The sequence below is a fragment of the Salvelinus sp. IW2-2015 genome, unplaced genomic scaffold (genome assembly GCF_002910315.2).
Source record: "Salvelinus sp. IW2-2015 unplaced genomic scaffold, ASM291031v2 Un_scaffold2682, whole genome shotgun sequence".
Taxonomy (NCBI): domain Eukaryota; kingdom Metazoa; phylum Chordata; class Actinopteri; order Salmoniformes; family Salmonidae; genus Salvelinus; species Salvelinus sp. IW2-2015.
Window position 1 is genome coordinate 78,148 of NW_019943988.1, and position 14,059 is coordinate 92,206.

The 14,059-nt window shown below is 47.3% G+C and overlaps 1 protein-coding gene across 1 annotated transcript in view; it reads left to right on the top strand.

Annotated features, from left to right (window-relative positions):
- Positions 1-10,960, top strand: part of rab38b (RAB38b, member of RAS oncogene family) — a 20,796-nt gene extending 9,836 nt beyond the window's left edge. The window contains exons 3-4 of the mRNA XM_024141715.2: positions 10,427-10,578; positions 10,679-10,960. Coding sequence (XP_023997483.2) covers positions 10,427-10,578; positions 10,679-10,945 — 419 coding nt within the window. The 3' untranslated portion in view covers positions 10,946-10,960. The remainder of the gene's footprint in view (positions 1-10,426; positions 10,579-10,678) is intronic.
- Positions 10,961-14,059: the final 3,099 nt, after the last annotated feature.

Sequence of the window (14,059 nt, forward strand, 5' to 3'; positions counted from 1 at the left end):
TGAATCGTACTACACCGGCTCCAACGCTCGTCGGATGTGGCAGGGCTTGCAAACTATTACAGACTACAAAGGGAAGCACAGCCGCGAGCTGTGGTCCGTAGCCGACATGAGTAAGATCGTGTGTGTGTGTGTGTGTGACTAAACTCAGAGAGTTGACTCAATACAGGACTAAGATTGAATCGTACTACACCGGCTCCAACGCTCGTCGGATGTGGCAGGGCTTGCAAACTATTACAGACTACAAAGGGAAGCACAGCCGCGAGCTGTGGTCCGTAGCCGACATGAGTAAGATCTTTAAACAGGTCAACATTCAAAAGGCTCCGGGGCCAGACGGAATACCAGGACGTGTGCTCCAGGCATGGGCTGACCAACTGGCAGGTGTCTTCACTGACATTTTCAACATGTCCCTGATTGAGTCTGTAATACCAACATGTTTCAAGCAGACCACCATAGTCCCTGTGCCCAAGAACACGAAGGCAATCTGCCTAAATGACTACAGACCCGTAGCACTCACGTCTGTAGCCATGAAGTGCTTTGAAAGGCTGGTCATGGCTCACATCAACACCTTATCCCAGAAACCCTAGACCCACTCCAATTTGCATACCGCCCAAACAGATCCACAGATGATGCAATCTCTACTGCACTCCACAATGCCCTTTCCCACCTGGACAAAAGGAACGCCTATGTGAGAATGCTATTCATTGACTACAGCTCAGTGTTCAACACCATAGTACCCTCAAAGCTCATCACTTAGCTAAGGACCCTGGGACTGAACACCTCCCTCAGCAATTGGATCCTGGACTTCCTGACGGGCCTGGTATAGGGACAAAGTGGAGTCGCAATTCAACGGCTCAGACACAAGACGTATGTGGCAGGGTCTACAGGCAATCATGGACTACAAAAAGAAAACCAGCCACATCACGGACAACGACGTCACGCTGCCAGGCAAACTGATCACCTTCTTTGCCCACTTTGAGGATAATACAGTGCCACCGACGCGGCCCACTACCAAGGACTGTGAGCTCTCCTTCTCCATGACCGATGTAAAAAAGACATTTAAACGTGTTAACCCTCACAAGGCTGCTGGCCCAGACGGCATCCATAGCCGCGTCCTGAGAGCATGCGCAAACCAGCTGGCTGGTGTGTTTACAGACATATTCAATCTCTCCTTATCCCAGTCTGCTGTCCCCACATGCTTCAAGATGGCTACCATTGTTCCTGTACCCAAGAAGGCAAAGATAACTGAACTAAATGACTATCGCCCCATAACACTCACTTCTGTCATCATGATGTGCTTTGAGAGACTAGTCAAGGATCATATCACCTCCAACTTACCTGCCACCCTAGACCCACTTCAGTTTGTATACCACCCCAACAGGGCAAGGACGATGCAATCGCCATCACACTGCACACTGCCCTCCAACTCAATCATCTAGTTTGCAGACGACACAACAGCAGTGGGCTTGATTACCAACAATGATGAGTCAGCCTACAGGGAGGAGATGAGGGCACTTGGAGTGTGGTGTCAGGAAAACAACCTCTCAACGTCAACGAAACAAAGGAGATGATCGAGGACTTCAGGTAAACAGCAGAGGGAACATCCCCCTATCCGCAGTGGAGAAGGTGGTAAGTTACGCGCTCGATACGGAAGTGGTCAGATGAAGCGGATGCTAAACTTCAGGACTTCTTTGCTAGCACAAACTGGAATAAGTTCTGGGATTCATCCCGTGGCATTAAGGAGTTTACCACATCAGTCACCGCACTAATAGGTGCATCGACGATGTTGTCCTCAAAGTGACAGTACGTACATGTCCCAAGCAGAAGCCATGGATTACAGGCAACTGAGCTAAAGGCTAGAGCTGCTGCTTTCAAGGAGCGGGACACTAATCCAAACACTTATAAGAAATCCCTCTACGACCGCAGACGAGCGATCAAACATGCAAAGTGCACGTCAAAACAGGACTAAGATAGAGTCTTACTACGCCGGCTCTGACACTTATCGGATGTGGCTAGTTTGGTCTGGTCTAGTCTGGTCTGTCTGGTCTGGTTCGCAAACTATCATGGATTTTAAAGGGAAACCCAGCCGCGAGCTGCCCAGTGATGCGAGCACACCAGACGAGCTAAATGCCTTCTATGCTTCGAGGCAATGCCACTCTGAACCTCACATGGGAGCACCAGTTGTTTCCGGACGACTGTGTGATCACACTCTCTGTTGCCAATGTGAGTAAGACCTTTAAAACTAGTTAACATTCACAAGGCCGCAGGGCCAGATGGATTACCAGGATGGGTACTCAGCTGGTAAGCGTGTTTGCTGACATTTGTATCCTCTCTCTGACCCAGTTTGTAGACTAGATACAGTTTTTCAAGAAGACCATCATAGTGTCTGTGCCCAAGAACACCAAAGTAACCTTTCTAAATGATTATCACCCCGTAGCACTCACATCTGTATCCATGAAATGCTATGAAAAGGCTAGTCATGGCTCACATCAACACAATCATCCCAGACACCCTTGACCAACTCCAATTTGCAGGATCCGCACCTTTTTTTCAATTTTTGCCGAAAACTACATACCCAAATCTAGCTGCCTGTAACTCAGGTCCTGAAGCAAGGATATGCATATTCTTAATACCATTTTAAAGGAAACACTTTGAAGTTTGTGAAATGTGAAAGGAATGTAGGAGAATATAATACAATAGATCTGGTACAAGATAATGTATGGAAAAAACCAACCGTTCTTTTGTATTTGTTTTTGTACCATCATTTTTGAAATGCAAGAGAAAGGCCATAATGTATTATTCCAGCCCAGCTGCAATTTAGATGTTGGCCACTAGATGGCAGCAGTGTATGTGCAACGTTTTAGACTGATCCAATGAACNTAGATGGCAGCAGTGTATGTGCAACGTTTTAGACTGATCCAATGAACCATTGCATTTCTGTTCAAAATGTTGTATCAAGACTGCCCAAATGTGCCTAAATGGTTTATTAATAACTTTTCATGTTCTAAACTGTGCACTCACCTCAAACAATAGCATGGTATTATTTCACTGTAACAGCTACTGTAAATTGAACATTGTAGTTAGATTAACAAGAATTTAAGCTTTCTGACAATATCAGATATGTCTATGTCCTGGGAAATGTTCTTGTTACTTACAACCTCATTAGCCTACATTAGCTCAACAGACTCATGGATGGGACACAGATCCCGAAGAAATTATTACTTATTTACAACGATGGCCTAGGAACTGCCTTATTCAGGTGGAGAACGACAGATTTTTAATTTGTCAGCTTGTGGATTCGATCTAACAACCTTTCGGTTACTGGCTCAATGCTCTAACCACTAGGCTACCTGTCACCCCAATGTGTTGAATGCTGTTTATCGACTACAGCTCAGCGTTCAACACTATAGTTCCCTCCAAGCTCATCAATAAGCTAAGGACTGTGGGACTGAACACCTCCCTCTGCAACTGGATTCTGGACTTCCTGATGGGCCACCCCCAGGTGGTGAGGGTAGGCAACAATGGATCTGTCACGCTGATCTTCAAGACGGGTTCCCCTCAGTGGTGCGTGCTTAGTCCCCTTCTGTTAACCCACAACTGCGTGGGTGCGCATGAGTCCAACACCATCGTCAAGTTTTCTAACGACACGATTCCCACGGGGAACCAGTATGAAAAAGTATGAAAATGTATGCACTCGCTACTGTAAGTCACTCTGGATAAGAATGTCTGCTAAATTACTTAAATGTTAAAAAATCACAGATGACGATGAGCCTGTAGACCAGACCAGACTACACCAGACAGGAAAAGACTACACCAGACTACAGCATACCAGACTACAGCAGACCAGACCAGACAGACCAGACTAGACCAGACTACAGCATACCAGACTAGAAAATACTACACCAACATACAGCAGACCAGAATAGACAGACCAGACTAGGCCAGACTAGAAAGACCAGACAGGCAAGACTAGACAGACCAGACTAGACCAGACTAGACAGACCTGTCAGACTAGACTACACCAGACTAGACTAGACTAAACCAGACCAGACTAGACCAGACCAGACAAGACCAGACTAGACCAGACCAGACTAGACTAGACCAGATTAGACCAGACCAGACTACACCAGACCAGACTACACCAGACACCAGACCAGACTAACTACACCAGACCAGACTAGACTACACCAGACCAGACTAGACTACACCAGACCAGACTACACCAGACCAGACTAGACTACACCACACCAGACTAGACTACACCAGACCAGACCAGACTACAGCAGACCAGACTAGACTACACCAGACCAGACTAGACTACACCAGACTAGACTAGACCAGACCATACTAGACTACACTAGACCAGACTAGACTACACCAGACCAGACTACACCATACCAGACTAGACTACACCAGAGCAGACTAGACTACACCAGACCAGACTACACCAGACCAGACCAGACTACACCAGACCAGACTAGACTACACCAGACCAGACTACACCAGACCAGACCAGACTACACCAGACCAGACTAGACAAACACCAGACTAGACTACACCAGACTAGACTACACTAACCAGACTACACCAGACCAGACTAGACCAGATCAGACAGACCAGACTAGACAGACCAGACTAGACCAGACTAGACAGACCAGGCTAGACAGACCAGACTAGACAGACCAGACAGACCAGACTAGACAGACCAGACAGACCAGACTAGCCAGTCCAGACAGACCAACAGACAGACCAGACAGACCATACTAGCCAGACAGACAGACCAGATTAGGCAGACCAGAATAGACAGACCAGACAGAACAGACCAGACAGAACAGACCAGACTAGACAGACCAGACTAGACAGACCAGACTAGACAGACCAGACTAAACAGACCAGATAGACCAGACTATACAGACCAGACAGACCAGACCTGACTAGACCAGACTCAGACCTGCAGACCAGACTAGACCAAAGTAGACCAGACCAGACTAGAACAGACTAGACCAGACTCAGACCTGCAGACCAGACTAGACCAGACCAGACAACCAGACCAGACAGACCAGACTGGACAGACAAGACAGACTAGACCACACAGACCAGACTAGACCAAACTAGACAGACAGACTAGACCAGACTCAGACCTGCAGACCAGACTAGACCAGACCAGACAGACCAGACTAGAGAGACCAGACAGACCAGACCAACCAGACAGACCAGACTAACCAGACCAGACTAGACCAGACTCAGACCTGCAGACCAGACTAGACCAGACCAGACAGACCAGACCAGACAGACCAGACTAGACCAGACTAGACAGACCAGACTAGACCAGACTCAGACCTGCAGGCCAGACTAGACCAGACCAGACTAGACAGACCAGACCAGACAGACCAGACAGACCAGACAGACCAGACTAGACCAGACCAGACTAGACCAGACTCAGACCTGCAGACCAGACTAGACCAGACTAGACAGACCAGATTAGACTACACCAGACTAGACCAGACTAGACCAGACTCAGTCCTGCAGAACAGACCAGACAGACCAGACCAGACAGACCAGACATACCAGACCAGACAGACCAGACTAGACCAGACTAGACCAGACTAGACGGATCAGACTAGACCAGACTAGACTACACCAGACTAGTCCAGACTACACCAGACTAGACCAGACTAGACCAGACTAGACCAGACTAGACGGATCAGACTAGACCAGACTAGACTACACCAGACTAGACCAGACTAGACCAGACCAGACTAGACCAGACTAGACCAGACTAGACGGATCAGACTAGACCAGACCACTACACCAGACTAGACCAGACTAGACCAGACTAGACCAGACTAGACGGACCAGACTAGACCAGACCAGACTACACCAGACTAGACCAGACTAGACCAGACTAACGGACCAGACTACACCAGACTAGACCAGACTACACCAGACTAGACCAGACTACACCAGACTAGACCAGACTAGACCAGACCAGACCAGACTAACGACCAGACCAGACCAGACCAGACCAGACTAGACCAGACCAGACAACCAGACTAGACGGACCAGGACTAGACCAGACCAGACTAGACCAGACTAGACCAGACTAGACGGATCAGACTAGACCAGACCAGAACAGACCTGCAGAACAGACTAACGACCAGACTAGACCAGACTAGACCAGACCAGACTAGACCAGACTGGACCAGACTAGACCAGACCTGCAGAACAGACTAGACCAGACTAGACCAGACTCAGACCTGCAACCAGACTAGACAGACCAGACAGACCAGACCAGACAGACCAGACTGGACAGACAAGACAGACCAGACCACACAGACAGACTAGACCAGACTAGACAGACCAGACTAGACCAGACTCAGACCTGCAGACCAGACTAGACCAGACCAGACAGACCAGACTAGAGAGACCAGACAGACCAGACCAGACAGACCAGACTAGACCAGACAAGACTAGACCAGACTCAGACCTGCAGACCTGCAGACCAGACTAGACCAGACCAGACAGACCAGACCAGACAGACCAGACTAAGACCAGACTAGACAGACCAGACTAGACCAGACTCAGACCTGCAGCCAGACTAGACAGACCAAACTAGACAGACCAACCAGACAGACCAGACAGACCAGACAACCAGACTAGACCAACCAACTAGACAGACAACCAGACTCAGACCTGCAAGACCAGACTAGACCAGACAGACAGACCAGATTAACTAGACCAGACTAGACCAGACTAGACCAGACTAGACCAACTCAGTCCTGCAAACAGACCAACAACCCCCCCTGACAGACCAGACAGACCAGACAGACCAGACAGACCAGATCAGACTAGACCAGACTCAGACCTGCAGACCAGACTACCAGACAGACATGACCAGATAGACTACACCAGACTTAGACTAGACCAGACTCAGACCAACGATAGACGCGACTCAGGACCAGACTCAGACCTGCAGACCAGACTAGACGGACCAACTTAGACTACACCAGACTAGACTAGACCAGACTTAGACCAGACTAGACCAGACTAGACAACCAGACTAGACCAGCTAGACAGACTAGACGATCAGACTAGACCAGAGACAACCAGAGGACCAGACTGAGACCAGACTAGACCAGACGAAACAGACAGACCAGACAGAACAGAGCTCAGACCTGCAGAAGCAACGTAGACCAGACCAGACAACCAGGACCAAAGAACCAGACAGACAAGATGACCAGACAGGACAGATAGATCCAGACCAGACTAGACCAGACTCAGACCTGCAGACCAGACTAGACCAGACAGACAGACCAGATTAGACTACACCAGACTTAGACAGACTTAGACCAGACTCAGATCTGCAGAACAGACCAGACAGACGAGACGCAGAAGACCGGACATACGCAGACGAGACAGACCAGAATAGACCAGACTAGACAACTACACGGATCAGAAGACAGACCTGACTACACACAGACTAGTCCAGACTCACCAAGACTAGACAAGACTAGACTCAGACAGACCCAACCTAGAGGATCAGAACTTAGACCCAGATGATAACTACAACAGACTAGTCCAGATACACAAGACTAGACCAGACTAGACACAGACTAGACGAGACAGACTAACAGACTAGACCACAGACCAGACCAGACTAGACAGACTAGACCATACTAGACGGATCAGACTAAGACTCAGACAGACACACCAGACTAGACAGACTAGACAGACTAGATCCAGACTAGAGACGCAGACTAGACCCAGACACGACAGCTTAGACAGACTAGACCAGACTAGACGGACAGATACACAGATGACAGACTAGACCGATAGACTAACACACAGGACTAGACCAGACTACAGACAACAGACTAGACAGGACAGGGACCAGACACAGACAACTAGACTCAGCCCAGACACTAGACCAGACAGACAGGACCAACTAAAGACCACGACACGAGACTAGACCCCAGACTAGACAGGACCATCCAGACCGACTAGACACAGAACATATGACCAGAACAGATACGGACCAGGACTAGACCCGTAGGACCAGAAGATACAGAACACTGGCAGACTAGACTAGACTGCGACACAGACTGAGAAGCCACTGGAGCTGCACAGACAGACAGACCAGACTAGACCAGCTGACCAGACTAGACACAGACCTGCAGACAGACAGAGCCAGACTAGACCAGACTCAGAGCCTGCAGACCAGGACTAGACCAGACCCAGACAGAACCAGACCAACTAGGACAGAAAGACAGAACCAAGGACAACACACAGAACCAGACAGACCAGACTAGACAGACCAGACTAGACAGACTCAGAGACCTCCAACCAACTAGACCAGACCCAGACTAGACCAGATCTAGAAGACCAGACAGACCAGACCAGACAGACCAGACTAGACAGAACCAGACTAGACCAGACTCAGACTGACAGACGCAGACACAGATAGACCAGACCAGACAGACCAGGACCAGACAGACCAACTGACCAGACTAGACAGACCAGACTAGGACCAGACTCAGACCTGCAGGCCAACTAGACCAGACCGAGAGCTAGACAGACCGACCAGACAGACCAGACAGACCAGACAGACCAGACCTAGACCAGACTACAGACAGAACCAGAACTAGACCAGACTCAGAACAGACAACGAACTCAGACCAGACAGACCAGACTAGACAGACCAGATTAGACTAGACGGTCAGACATAGACCAACTAGACCAGACTAGACCAGACTATCCTCAAGTAGACAGCCAGATCAACCAGACCAGAACAGACAGACAGACTCAGACAGACCAGACAGATAGACCAGACCAGACCTGGCAGCCAAGAACAGGAACCAGACTAGACAGACCAGATAGACTACACCAGACAGACAGACCTTAGACCAAGACTCTACCAGGACTAGACGACCAGACCAGACTCAGACCTGCAGACCAGGACTAACCGGACCAGACTAGACTGAACACCAGACTGAGACTAGACCAACTAGACCAGACTAGACCAAACCAGACGTAGACCAGGCGTAGACCAGACTAGACGATTCAGGACATAGACCAGACCAGACTAGACCGAACTGGACCAGCTAGACCAGACTAGACCAGACCAGATAGAACCAAACTGGACCAGACTAGACCAGACCGCAGAACAGGACTAGACCAGACTCCAACCTGCAGAATCAGACTAGACAGGACCAGACTAGACCAGACTAGACGATCAGACATAGACCAGACTAGACGGATTTCAGACTAGACCAGACCGGAGACCAGACCAACTAGACCAAGACCAGACCTAGACCAGATTCAGACCTTGCAAAATAGCTGCTTCACTGGCCTGTGTAATGACTGGGAATGTGGAGACTCACTAACTCCAACTCTGAATGGGTCTGCTTCAAGATGGGAATTGGAACTTAACTGTCACTGAAGGCCACTAAATAACCTTAATCCCACTATTTTCTGTTAGTTCCCCTAACTACAGAATGGAATTGAGCTTGTAGCGTCTGTTTATAAGATAGTAGCTACACTCATCACTAAGGAACCCCGAGTAATACTTTCTTCTGTACTTTCCTTTCAGTCTCCTGAACAGCTGCTGGTAAACCTTTTCCTGCCTGAGACATGGAGATGAAATTTACTGAGCAGTCCTGGCCTGAGACAAGATAATTTACTGAGCAGTCCTGCCTGAGACACGAAATAATGTTACTAAGCAGTTCCTAGCCTGAGGACATGGAACCCAATTGTCATCCTTGATCACAAGTGATCCTTTGCTCCTAACATTTAGTGAGCCGCTGCCAACATACTGCACTCAACTCCACCACTTTTAATAATGGGAATTGATGAAATATGTAAAAATGTATCACTAGCCACTTTAAACAATGCCACTTAATATAATGTTTACATACCCTACATTACTCATCTCATATGTATAATGTATAGACTGTACTCTAATATTCATCTACGCATCTTGCCATCTTTATTAATACATGTACCATAGCCAACTTCTTAAACTAGCCACTTTATGTTACATACCCTACCATTACTCATCTCATATTATATACTTACTCAGTTATACCATCTACTGCATCTTGCCTATGCCGTTCTGTACCATCACTCATTCATATATCTTTATGTACATATTCTTTATCCCTTTACACTTGTGTGTATAAGGTAGTAGTTGTGGAATTGTTAGGTTAGATTACTTGTTGGTTATTACTGCTTTGTCGGAACTAGAAGAACAAGCATTTCGCTACACTCGCATTAACATCTGCTAACCATGTGTATGTGACAAATAAAATATTATTTGATTTGATGTCCTCTTGGTCTAATGGTGAACATTTTGCCTTACTATGTGGGAGAACAAGGTTCAAATCCCACCAGTTACAATAACAGTATATCTCTGTCTCTCTCTCCGCTGTAGGTCAAGAGCGGTTTGGGAACATGACCCGTGTGTACTACCGAGAGGCCATGGGGGCGTTCATCGTGTTTGACGTGACACGGCCGACTACCTTCGAAGCCATCACCAAGTGGAAGGAGGACCTGGACTCTAAACTCATGCTGACCAACAGAGAGGTGAGTACAGGACAGTGGGTTGATTCTACCATGGTAAAGTACTATTTAAATCATCCTGTTCATGCATCACCTTCTTGTCTTTTACCTCTCTATTGGACAGAGCATCGCCACGGTCCTATTGGCTAATAAATGTGACCATGGGCGGGAGGTTCTGACCAATAACGGCGTGAAGATGGACCAGTTCTGTAAAGACAACGGCTTTGTGGGCTGGTTCGAGACCTCAGCCAAGGTGGGAACACGCACGCACAAACACATACACGCACATACGCACCCATGTGCACACACACACAGACAACATGCACAACAGCTTTGTGGGATGGTGTCCTCATTCTGCCACCCTCTATGGGCCTTACTGCACCCTATCTGAGATATCTACTGCAGCCCTCATCCTCAACAAACAACACCCGTTCTGCCAGTCACATTCTGTCAGCGGTCCCCAAAGCACACACATCCCTGGGTCGCTCCTCTTTTCAGTTCGCTGCAGCTAGCGACTGGAACGAGCTGCAAAAAACACTCTTACTGACAGTTGTGCTTGCTTTGTACGATGTATTGTTGTCTCTACCTTCTTGCCCTTTGTGCTGTTGTCTGTGCCCAACAATGTGTCTACCTTGTTTTGTGTTGCTACCATGTTGTGGTCATGCTGTGTTGTTACCATGCTATGTTGTCATGTGTTGCGGCCTTGCTATGTTGTTGTCTTAGGTCTCTCTTTATGTAGTGTTGTGGTGTCTCGCTTGTCGTGATGTGTGTTTTTGTTCTATACTGTGTGTTTTTGTCCTATATTGTGTGTTTTTGTCCTATATTGTGTGTTTTTGTCCTATATTGTGTGTTTTTGACATATATTGTGTGTTTTTGTTCTATATTGTGTGTTTTTGTCCTATATTATGTGTTTTTGTTCTATATTTTAATTGTATTTATTTTTTATTTTTTATCCCCGCAGGAGGCCTTTTGCCTTTTGGTAGACCGTCATTGTAAATAAGAATTTGTTCTTAACCGACTTGCCTAGTTAAAATAATAGGTTAAATAAAATGTAATATATAAATACAAATACAGACACATCAACTTAATCTCCAAATAAAATGCCAGTGGCGTAACTGCAGCGACTGAATGTGGAGCCGTTTCTTAGCTGTCCGTCAAATTCCACAAAGGTTAAACTAAAACCTAAGTTTAGGCATTAAGTTAAAGGTTAAGTTAAAGGTTAAGGTTAGGGACAGGGTTTAGGGTTAGGGTTAAGGTTAGGGACAGGGTTTAGGGTTAGGGTTAGGGTTAAGGTTAGGGATAGGGTTAGGGTTAGGGATAGGGTTTAGGGTTAGGGTTAGGGAGGCGGTAACTTACTGCCACGGGGTATTATTGGGGTTTATGGAAGATTGAGAGAAAAAAAACCAATTTAATATATTTCTAAATATTATTTAGCAATATAATAACGTACAAAATGTGAAAAATCAAGGGGTCTGAATAACTCTCCGTAATTTCACTGTACCCAGTAAACAGCCCTTGGTTTCAACTGATTTTGAAGGCAGTGGGAATGTGTAGTGACTGTCTGAGCCTGGTTCAACTGATTTTAGAAGCAGTGGGATGTTGTAGTGACTGTTCTGAAGCCTGCGTTCAACTGATTTAGAAGCAGTGGAATGTGTAGCTGACTGTCTGAGCCTGTTCAAAGCTGGATTTAGTAGCAGTGGGAATGTGTTAGTGACTGTCCTGAGCCTGGTTCCAACTGATTTAGAACAGTGGAATGTGTTAGTGACCTGTCTGAGCCTGTTCAACTGATTTAGAAGCAGTGGAATAGTGTGTTGACTGTCTGAGCCTGGTTAATAGGATTAGACAGTGGGAATGTGTAGTGACTGTCTGAGCCTGGTTCAACTGATTTTTTAGAAGCAGTGGGGAATGTGTAGTGACTGTCTGAGCCTGGTTCAACTGATTGAGAAGGCGTGGGAATGTTTAGTGACTGGTCTGAGCCTGTTCAACTGATTTAGAAGCAGTGGGAATTGCTTAGTGACCTGTCTGACTGGACGAAGCAGCTTAGCCCATTGACTTCAATGACCTCTGACCCCTGTAGAACCTCCTACACCCTAAACCCTTCCCCTCAACCTCCTAACCCCTAACCCTAACCCTAACCCTAAACCCTGTCCCTAACCTCCTAACCTAACCTACCCTACCCTAACCCTGTCCCTAACTCCTAACCCTAACCCTAACCCTAACCTATGCCCTACCTTAACCCTAAACCCTTCCCTAACCTAAGCCCTAACCTATCCCTAACCCTAACCCTAACCCTAACCCTTAACCTTAACCTTAACCCTAAAACCCTATCCTCTAACCCTAACCTAACCCTAACCTATCCCTACGCCTTAACCTTAACCTAACCCTATTCCCTATCCCTACCTTTAATTTTCCTAACCTTAACCCTAAACCCTTCCTAACCTTACCCTAACCCTAAACCCTATCCTAACTTGAACACTAACCCTAACACTAACCTTAACCCCTAACCTATAACTTACCGGTTCATCCGTAATCCTTAACCCTAACCTACACCCTAAACCACCTGTCCCTCACCCTTAACCTCAAAAATCCTAAATCCTCGCTCCTACCTTAACCCTAACTCTCTAAACCCTATCCACTACACCCTTAACCCAAACCCATAACCCTATCCCTAACCTTAACGCTAAGGCCCTAAACCACTGTGCCTAAACCTCTAACCGAAACGCTAAAGCCCTCACCCTACCCTCTAACCCTATCCCTAACCCCTAAAACCCATGTTCCCTACACCGTCTAACCTCCCCTACTAACCCTGTTCACCTAAACCTTAACCCTAACCCGTAAAACTTATCCCTAACCTATTCTCCTAAACCTATCCTAACCTAACCCTAACCCTAATCCTGTCCCTAACCTTAACCCTAAACCCTAACCCTTGTCCTAACCCTACTCCCTAACCTTAACCCTAAACCCTAAACCCTAAACCCTGTCCCCTAAAACCCTTAACCCTAACCCTAAACCCTAAACCCTGTCCCTAACCTTAACCCTAAACGCCTAAACCCTTAAACCCTATCCTACCTTACCCATAACCCTGTCCTTAACCCTAAACCCTAAACCCTGTCCCTAACCTGGTGAGACCCTAACCCCTGTCCCTAACGCTTAACCCTCAAACCTAAACCCTATCCCTAACCTTAACCCTAACCCCTGTCCTAACCCGAACCCTGAAACCCTGTCCCTACGCCTAACCTACCCATTGCCCCTAACCTAACCCTGAGACCTAAAACCTCTATCCCTAACCTTAAACCCTAAACCCTGCCTTACCCTAACCCTAAAAACCTGTCCCTAACCTTAACCCTTAAAGCCTGTCCCTCAACCCTAACCCTAACCCTATCCCTAACCCTAACCTAACCCGTATCCCAACCTTAACCCTAACCTAACCCTAAACCCTGGTCCCTAACCTTAACCCTAACCCTAAACCCCTGTGCCCCAACCGTTAACCCCTAGAAGCCTGTCG